At 53.0% G+C, this 9958-nt stretch overlaps 1 protein-coding gene across 1 annotated transcript in view; it reads right to left on the bottom strand.

Annotated features, from left to right (window-relative positions):
* Positions 1-745: 745 nt before the first annotated feature.
* Positions 746-9958, bottom strand: part of GALNT2 (polypeptide N-acetylgalactosaminyltransferase 2) — a 171052-nt gene continuing 161839 nt past the window's right edge. The window contains exons 15-16 of the mRNA XM_040968047.1: positions 6158-6277; positions 746-3146 (exon numbers count right to left, since the gene is read on the bottom strand). Coding sequence (XP_040823981.1) covers positions 2991-3146; positions 6158-6277 — 276 coding nt within the window. The 3' untranslated portion in view covers positions 746-2990. The remainder of the gene's footprint in view (positions 3147-6157; positions 6278-9958) is intronic.

The following is a 9958-nucleotide window of genomic DNA, read 5'->3' as shown; positions in this document are numbered from 1 at the left end:
TGTCTCAACAGATCACTGCCTGACGGACACAATGCCCCCAGCTGCCAAGGCAGCATCCATACCGAGGGCTCTGCTGGGTCCCAGGAAATTATATGAGAGCTGCTGTTGTCTCTCAAATGGCTCCAGAGGCAGATGTTTAATGCTTTGACCAACAGAGAGAGCAGATACACAGTCTCCAGAAGGCTCCAAATCCTGGCCTGGGTTCGTCCTTTCACCGTTCTCCCAAACCTAATCTAAATCCAATCTAGTAAAGAAGTGGGTGATGCTGCCTGCCCTGGCTTGCTTGCGGGGTGGTTAAAGCCATCAGAAGACCCTGTGGAGTCCCACCTGCTGGGAAATGAGGCTAAACATCTTAATGGACATTCACATCTGGTTTGGGGCACAGACCTTGGGTCCTAGTGCCCAGGGCTGGCTGCCAGGGACAGGAGGGAGAGACCCAGGAGCAGCATGACCCTGGGCAGGTGAGCCACTGCAACCTCTACTTGCCCAGAGACCTTCGTGTCTAGGCCTATGTTTGAGGGCTTATCTGGGCACCAGCACATGGTGAACACCCCACAGAAGGTAACCGTAATCATCACAAATAAGCAGAAACAACACAAGGAAGAGCGCGCAGTGGTACAGGGATGCGAAGCGGCGCCTGGGCAGGGGCCTCCGCAGACAGAGCGGCAGCGTGGTCCCGGGCTGCAGTCAGGACCACCACATGGAGACTGGGAAAGATGCGGCTGGTGCTAGACAGCGGGGTCTATAAAGTATCTTCTCTTTATTTAAGTTAAACAATTGTCAAGGATGGTTTCCATCTATAAAATGGACAAAGTACAAGCTCTGTACAGCAGTTCTTTTTTTTTTTTAAAAATCAACTGGAAAAAAAAATTACCAAACTATATTTTGGATTTTGCAAAAACATACTCGCGGGTACCATCATTCTGACTTGGGTGGAGACAAGGGACCAACCACAGAAGAGACGGTGAATGGTGTTGCGCTTTGCTCTCAGCCGAGAAGTCTGTGAGATTTTAAAAACTGGAGTTGAGGGGGTTCTGGGGAGGGCGAGTCCTGGTGATAAGAAACCCCCGCGGCCGCAGTGGATCACTTTGGCACACTGTGTCGTGTAAACATAGCTCGCCGCGGAGTGTCCCTCCCTAGCCATCCTCTGTTCCCTTCAAAGTCAGCTCCTGTCCCTCTCCTCCCCTACAGATGCACAAGCAGTGCCAGGGACAGGGGAGACAGGCACCTGTGTCCCCACGGTACCAATGTTGGTGAGAGTTCTGGGTGGGATGGAAGGGTATAAAAAAAACACAGGCCAAATCTGGATTGCCTCGCGGTTCTCTCTGCACCCCCACGCCCAAAACAGCAGTAGTAGCTCACAGGTGCCCAGGGCTGCGTACCAATGGGTTGGCAGACTTGTTCCCGCCAGGTGCTGTTGGCAACAGCCAAGCATGTGTCCCCAATTTCCTTGCACCTGCCTACCCTGGGGTCTGGCTCTAAAGCCAGAGATGTGCAGAGGTTCCCGGGGTTCATGGCCACCCTGGCTGCTCAAAGGGGTACAAGAGAGAGATGACATGGGCTGGTTCCCCACCCGGAGTATGTGTGTGGGGCCTGAGGGGGAGCCTCTTCTCCCCACGTATAGGAAGGCAGTCTCCCATGGCCTCGGGGTGCTGAATCCGCATGGATTCATGATGCCTGTTGTTTGGTCCAGCAGCTCAGGCCAGGGATGGCTGCATCATGTCTCCTTTGAGACCAGAACACTATGTGTGTGTGTGTTGGGCGGGGGGGGGGGGGATCTGGAGAAGGAAGCAGGGCCACGTACATGGGCATGACGAGGGGGCCATCCAGCAGGGGCTAGGCCCGACCTGTGGCCACGTGGGGGACGTCACAAAGACCTGTGTCCCTTTTGGGACTTTGGGTTCACAGCAGTGTTGTATGGGACCATGAAGGCTTCTGTTTATGGCCTGAAGCCCAAAGGCAACTAGGCAGGCATTGCTTGCTGCTGACCCTCCCTAATTCTTTACCCAAGCCCCCCAAGCCCTCCCTCCCACCCGCAGACCTGGTGTGCCACAGCTACTTGGTGTCGCCCCTTGGCCCTGTCACCAGGTAGCCGTGAAGCGCTCCCTGCTCACCCAGGGAGCTGCAGTGAACTTTTTTAAGAGAAAAGAAATGCAATTTTAAAAGACACCAAAGTGTTATCTTTCAGAGTAAGCACCCCGCCAAGGTCTCCAGCCAGTGACAGCACGTGTAATGCAGCCTGGGTCGAAGCCACAGAGGGCAGTGGGCTGGAACTGGTGGCTGGGGGAGGGGGAGGGCTCCACAACACAGTAGCACCCATGGGTGTTTGTCCTGGCTGCCAGCTGCTCTGTCAGGATGCTGTCTGGCTGGGCCATGGCTGACAGATGCCCCATTCTCTGGGAATTCCTATCAGGTGTCCATCGTGGGAAAATTCATATTCAACACGCAAGGGACATCAAGGAGGCACATGGGGGGGAGAAGCCGGGGGTGGAGGACAACAACAGGAGCCTGTGAAATGACATGACTGGGCGCTGCAGAAACCACACGTGACTCGGATGGGGTCGGAAATGGAAGCGTTTTCCTCGCTGGCCCGGCGGGCGCTCCCGGGCGTCCTCCCTGTCCACCAGCCCACCTGGAGGCGTTGGGCAGCTTCTCTCCCATGTGCTGGTCATGGACAGGGTGCTTGCTCCTCAGTGGCTGAGCACACGGTGTCAGGGGGCCGTGGGTGCAGGTGGGCGCTTCTGCCTCCGGGAAGGGAGACCCAGCTACCTGCCGAGTGGCTAGGGGCGCAGGCACCTCTCTCGGCTTGCTGCTGCTATGTGTACACGGTGCCCCCAGCGTTCCTCGCTCAAGTCCTCGGCCACACAGACCGTGATGGAATTTACTGAGGTATATAGTTTCGTGGAAAGTTTGAAGAAACAGAATCGAGAATGTGATCACCGACCTCGGCCTGGTGGCGTGGGAGCAGCAGCCTCCCGGGGGGCCCTTTCTTACTGCTGCAGGTTGAGCGAGAACTTCCATTGCTGCGAGAGCGCCGGGCTGCACACCTCCACGCTTAGCCCCCCGTTCTTGGCAGTGCGGCTGTCCAGGCACAAGTTGCTGCCCACGTGCCGCAGCTTAGAATTGCCCTCGATCTGTTCCCATTTCTGCAAGAGATGGGGATGGGGCGGGGGAACACAGAATATGAGTACGAGTGAACAGAGGAGCCCAGCGAAACCTTCTGGTAAGGGAACAGAAGCAAGGATTGACTTGGCTGCTTTAGACTGTCCACATGTGTTGCAATACTGCATGGCACCTCATAAAATGCAAAAGCATCACATAGGAGCAGAAACAGATCCAGACTGGCAGCCTTCCTTCCTTCTGGCCTCTGGTTATAAAGTGGCCCCATGACATGTCACCACATAGGCCAACGAGGGCCGAGGAAGGAGACGTGTGCTCCACTTAACAACACTCAGTCTTCACCAGGCGGCCCTTGGCCTCCACCCCAGGGGTCTGTCACCCTCCTCCCCACGCCTTGCATCCTGGTCACGCACCCAGGCACTTGACATTGGGGAATGTGCATTCATCTATAGGATTGTCCGACCCAGTGAAGGAGCCGGCCGCTCTCCCTTGGCTGCTGGCAGCACCTCCCATTCCCCACACCTCTGGCTCCCGTTTAGGGGCCTGAGCTTGGCTGAGCCACCAGTGCAGCACTGGGCCAGATGAGGGGTACAGAAGTGCCTGTGCGACTGCGATGTTACCACGTGGTGGGGCCTGTTTCCATGTTGTCAATTCTCCAGCAGTGTGTGACCTTGCTGGGCCTGGGAGAACCTGCCTTGGTCACCCCTGTATCCCCAGGATTCTGCATGGCAGGGGCAGGGCCGAGGTCCACAGTGGTTACTGAACTCTGCTCGGAACCTGTTGCTCGTCAAGTGCTGAGTGTGATTACCGGGTTCCCTACCAGCACTCCCATGAGGAAACCAAGCCCACACGTGCACACACACACCAGGCCCACTAATCAGCCCACTGATCAACTCCACATCCCACCCGCCCCCATCAACCCACCATCCAGTCAGCCCCAAAATACAAAACCTGCAACCAGGCCTGAGAGTCCCCTGGGCTCCTGGTCCTACTACCCGGTAAGTAGCTCAACCTCCTCATTTACCGATCTCACATTTGCTCTTAAAGAAGCAAGGTATTTTTTTTTCCTCCCTAAAGCTCTCCCTTCATTAATGCAGTCTATGATTCTAATTAATTTTTTACACTATATGCACTAAAGCTTCTTTGCTAAGTTTTTTTTTTTAAGATCCCGTCGATGCAGTGGAATTAAATCTTGCTCTCTTCTCCCTTGCCCCCTTTGGCTCCACAAATACATACACTATGAATGCAGGGACGTGCCTAGAAACCAAATATGACAACTGGCCAGACAGGGCAGCTTCACAGGGACACTGGCAAAGGAGCCTCCAAGGGCACATGATGGGGATGGGAAGGAGCCGGGGCCTGACAAAAGTGCCCTCCTCCAGCCACCAGCAGCCTCATCTGCACCCACTAGCTCCCCCGGGCAGGATCCCTGGGCAGGGGGCAGGTCGGCACCCCCCACCCGTCTTGCTCTTGGTCTCTCCTTGGTTTCTAGCAGCTGCCGGGGCCACTGTCAGTCACCCCTTGCACTGTTTGCCTCCATTGTCATGTAAAGCATGTGCAGGGCAGCCAGTGCCAGGAATCATCTCAACAAAGGGTGCCCAATGAATGGGAGCTGATTCTGCAGGGATTCTGCCTGGCAGGTGTCAACGCATCAAGTAAACTTAGACAGAAGCCAGCTCCCATTCTGTTGCCAGCAGCTGGGCTCCCTGCACTGGCCTGGCGGGACAGGGCTGGGCTGGGGCTGGTCTTGGAGACAGCCAGGCTGTAGTGGGTGTGCAGCTCGACAGAGCTGCCATGCAGCCAGACAGCTCACTGTAGGCCATGTCATAGCTCATGGTGATTTTCGGAGAGTGGCCGAAACAGGGCCAGATTAATCAGCTATTTTGTTTTTACACCAGGCTTAGAGGCCAGCTGCAGTAATCACTTTGGATGTGTCTGAGGGAGAGGCAGCTTGAACCCTGGATTGGATTCACTTTACATTGGGCTCAGAGGATGCTGGCTTTTTGAAACCAATGTGGCTTGGCTCCCAGGGGAAAGTAGCTTGCCCTGGGGCAACAATCAGCCACTCCATTTTTCTCTGAGGCCCTGAGCAAGTTGTAAAGTAGCATCACCAACACAGGTGAATGCTTAAAAACTAGACAAGACACCAGAGGTTAGCAGAGTAGCAGTGGAAAGGAATTTCTGCTGACATAGGCCAGAGTTGTACAGAGTGGGATCCCTGGGCAGTGGGAGGCAGGGGTGTCCAGGCACAAGGATGGGGGTCTGCAGATGGAACACATGGACAAGGCCCTTGGCCGGCACTTCCCTGACAAGTGGAGTTCTACATGGGACCGGGGTCTGGTCTTGTTCCTCTCAGGTGGTGCTGGGGCAGAGGTGCCGATTCTTGGGGGCTCCCTTCCCTCTGCTGTAGAACAGGTGTTGGACCACACTCCTGCTGGGCCCTCGGTCCCCCTCAGAGCCTGCGGGCCTCAGCGTCCCTGGACCCCAGCCACCTCTTTTCGGGAGGGATTGTAAGAAGGTTAAGCCCAGGCTCCATGGACAGATCCTCGGGTGCCTACACTGCCATTTCCTGGCTTAGTTGTTAGCCCATACCTCGCCAAGGGCATGACGCAAAGACCTCCCGGCAGGAAAGAAGTCAGAGACATGCCCCTGCACACCCTGCTCACAAGGTGCAACAACACAGTGCTTGGAGAAGGTCTTGCTGTGCGCGTGCATGTGTGTGTGTGTGTAAAGTCTCATCCATTTGAACTTCGACTACTTTGGTTTGCTGTAAATTTAAACAGGATAAATAGTTAATGAATAAACAAAAACATGTACTGACCCTTTAAGACACGCAGTGGCACAGGGAGGAAAATGAGAAAATGCTAGAAATAAGCAATGTTAGGTTTCCTAGGCTGAAGATGAATGGGGCCGCTGCACGTTATGCAAGGCCACATGAGTGCAGGCAGGAGGGACAGTGAGAGTGACAGAGCGATACAGCGGCATGGCGCCACCCTGGGGTGAGTCAGTCGCTGAGGAGCGGGTGTGGGGACCTCACCTGTCTGCTGTCATTTTCTCGGCAGCCCTGCAGCTTTATAAGAGAGCCAGGCGCCCTGTCAACCACAGTAAGGCACAGGTCCATGTGCTTCACCGACTTCTCCTTTGTCAAAGCCCATTCCTGGAAAACAGAACGGCAGGTCAGGGGCAGGCCATGCAGCAGCTGCAAAGTCAATGAAATGGAGTCAGTGGAGGGCCTGGAAGGGAAATGGAGCATCTTGTGGGAACCAAGACTCAGAATCTGAGAGCCATGACTCTGCCTAGGGGCTGAACCCCTAACTGGGACATGCCCAGCACCTCAAGATTAGGTGCTCATTTGGCCAACGGATGTGTGGATGTGCACTTGGAGCCTCCATCATGAAGATGAATAGTATCAACTATTCTAGCCCCAAATGCAAGTTATTTTCTATCAGTAAACCTGAGTTGTAACAACTATAACTCAAGCTTGGGTTATATACAACTGTTTCACCAGCACTATTCTAGAAGGACTGCCCCATGCAGGTGCGTCTGAGAAAGGGTTAATCGAACTGTGATGTGTAAAAACGGAAGATGATGAGCTAAGTATCTAAGCAAAAATAGTGAGTTGAGTTCTAACTTGATTCATTGATGTTTACAACGTTCTCTGAAACACAGGAGGGAAGGATCTACGTACTTGTGCCCACGACACAGCTAGATGTAGCTAAGAGCTCACTATGTAGTGTAAAGTGCTATCACAGCCCTTTATTCAACGTCCCCCTGGGCCTATTATTCTTTTTCTCATTTTACAAGTGAGAAGACAGAGCCAGAGAGCGTTTAAATAACTTTGCCCATGATTTTTAAACATGACTTATTTATTTATTTAAAAAGCATAGAAAGTTCCCATCTGCTGGCTTACTGGCTAAATGCCTGCAAGCACTGGAACTGGGCCACTCTGCAGCTGGGGGCTGGAACACTCAATCTAGTTCACCAGTGTAAGTGACAGGAAATCAAGGATGTGAGGCACCACCAGTGCCTCTTACGTCTGCGTAAGCAGAAAGCCTTAACCTGGACTGGAACCCAGACACTCCGCCATGGGCCTTGGCAGTCTTAACCTGTGTCCTAAGCCCTGCCCTGAACACCCACCCACCCACGATTTTAAAAAATACAAACATATGTGTTTTAGAGTACATGTGTACATGAACACAGAGGTCACAGGCTGAGGTGGGCTGGAAAGAATGCTAACCATGATCATCTGAAAGGGCAGAAGCTGAGAACAGAGAAGGGTGAACATGGCCCCGGAGCCCTCCCCATCCCTGTCAGAGTCACAGCAGCTACAGGAAGGAGAGCCACCCATCACTCAGTGGACTAGATGGAATTGAAAGGAGAAAGCCCCTCAGGGATCACAGCAAGGCCCCCTCCCACTCAGCATCCCGCAGTGCCATGCCAGATAACCCTAGGGCCCTGTCTGCTCCAAGCCCACGCAGCAGGCTCCCCCAACTCCTCCCATCCAGTTATCCACCTGCAGGACTCAGGTACGTGGTGAGTACTGGGCTCACCCTCCAGAGGAGAACAGAATGACACACTAACTATCCTGTCATTTTAGGTTCTGTCAAGTATGATGAATACACGGCTTTTCTTTTTTTATTTTTCCTATTCTCAGGAGATGCAGGCAAGGCAAGAGAAGAAGTTATCTTTAAAGAAGTCTCCATGTTTAATAATATTTAAATCACTCAGATCACACAACTTATTAAGAGACATGGGGTCTGGACCGCATGCAGCCATTCCTGTGTGCGCCACACTGCCCTGGCTCTCGCAGGGGGAGCAGGCACCACCACGGCTGCTGGGCCTGCCTGCAGGCTGCCTCCTTCACGAGCAGAGTGGTGGTGTTATCATGCCACAGCAGGCTCTCTGGGCATCGGTAGGCACGGAGCATCCCTTATGTTGCATGACAGTGACGGAGGAACAAACATGCAGCTGTTCCCCACCAGTGCTTCCTGGTACAGGTACAAATACCCTTGTCACTTTCCAAGCCACACAGATGCTAGGTACACCTTTTGTTCTAGTACTTGGCCTTGGCCCTTGGCTCCTGGCTCCTGGCTCCTGACAACTAGGCTCCCAATCCCTGGAGACATCCTTCACCACAACAGCATCTGCTGTTGCAATCAGAGGCATCTGGGTGGGGGCTGCTTGCTCGATGGACCAAGTAAGTCACCATTAGAAGCTTAGAACAAGAAGCAATTAGAAGCTCTGCGCCCATTGCCCAGGAATGAGAGAGGAGTCAGAGACTGGGTTAATGACAAGTTATACCTGTGGTGAGGAGCCATCGCATGCGTGTTTGAGTGATGGAGTTCGGGAAGCTTCTGAGAGGGTGGTACCCCCCAAGAGACATAAATGCTCTTCTATACCAACCCTTTCACTGTGCCTGATGCCTTACTCATCTTTCCAACCCTGGTAAGCACTTTGTCTCCTGTGAGCTGGTCTCCCAAATGATGAGGTTTGAGGGGGCAGGTATTGAAGCACAAGCAACAACCTAAACTTGAGCTTGGTACTGGAAGTGGAAGGTGGGGCTGTTAATGTGTGTGTGTTGGGGAGTAACAGGGGGAAGGTCTCGATGTAAAACTGAGCCTGTATGCCATGTGTCTGAATGAACTCAGAGCAGGCAACATTGGAACTGAATTAAACCATGGGGCACCTAGAAGGTACATGCAGGTGCTGAGGCTGTGAAACACACACATAGCCCACGGCATGTGTCAGATGTACATGCGAGAGTACACAGGGTATGTCTGGCCTTGGCTGTGCTGGGGAGCTTGATTACAGAGCGGAAGTCATGTGCGCCTCCATGCACAGGGCCCGCTATCTGGAGGCTGAGGTCCAGGCAGACACACATCCCTAGCTTCCACATCCCAACACAGGGGTCGACCACACCTGCAGTACGAGCAGACAGCGGCATGTGGAGGGGCCCCATCATGGCTGAGAGGAGCTCTGGGTGGGATACCTTTAGCATGGTATGGGGTCTGGGATTCCCCCAGGAAGCAGGTGCTAGAAGATATGGGAAGGTTTGTTGATACAGAGTAAAAAGACTGTGCCTGAATGTTCTGTGGCTTCCTTACTATTGTGTGCTTAATTATTTTAAGGCAGACTTTTCAGTAAAATCCAGAAAAACTAATTCAGCTCTGCAAACAACAGAATTCATTTTGTTCTTCTGTTGCATTTCAATTATCTGAATTTCCAAATACGGTTCATAAATATTTAAGAAATGCTTTTTTGAGTTGCCACTCTCAAAAAAAAAAAAACAATAACAAAACAAAACAAAAAACAAACCCCACGGTCATTAATTTCCCATTTCTCATGTGTCTGCTGAGGCTCAGCTGGAAGCCATGGACCTCACTCTCCCAGAGTGCCGTGCCCAATCTGCAGTGAAGAAATCTCTGCCTTCTTAGGTTTTATGTGTGTGAGACACACTACCCTAAAATACACCACAGCCACATTCCGTTCGCTCCCAGGGTGGGTACTGGCTTGGATGGGCTCATGAGTAGGACCAACCACTCAGCAGCACGCGAGCTCTCTGTCCTCCATCGCCTGTAGACAGTACCGGCAGGCTAGCTACCAGCCACGTGTGCTGGTTTACATTCAAAGAGCTGGACTGAAAATTTAATTTGAGGTAATCACAGGTCAGGTGCTCAATGGCCACACGCGGCCAATGGCTACAGAGCCAGCACAGATCTAAAACATTTGCTTCACAGTCTGTTGACCCATTGGACAACACTGAGCTGGAAGGAGCTTGTTGGCCTCAGGCTGGAGCCTGGGAAAGGTGTGTCCCAGGGGAGTGGGTAAGGCTTTTTAC

Source organism: Ochotona curzoniae, unplaced genomic scaffold (genome assembly GCF_017591425.1).
Source record: "Ochotona curzoniae isolate NIBS_2020 unplaced genomic scaffold, NIBS_Ocur_1.0 scaffold_4683, whole genome shotgun sequence".
In the NCBI taxonomy this organism is placed as follows: domain Eukaryota; kingdom Metazoa; phylum Chordata; class Mammalia; order Lagomorpha; family Ochotonidae; genus Ochotona; species Ochotona curzoniae.
Note: the sequence above shows the minus strand (reverse complement) of the source record. Positions and strands in the feature narration are given on the sequence as shown.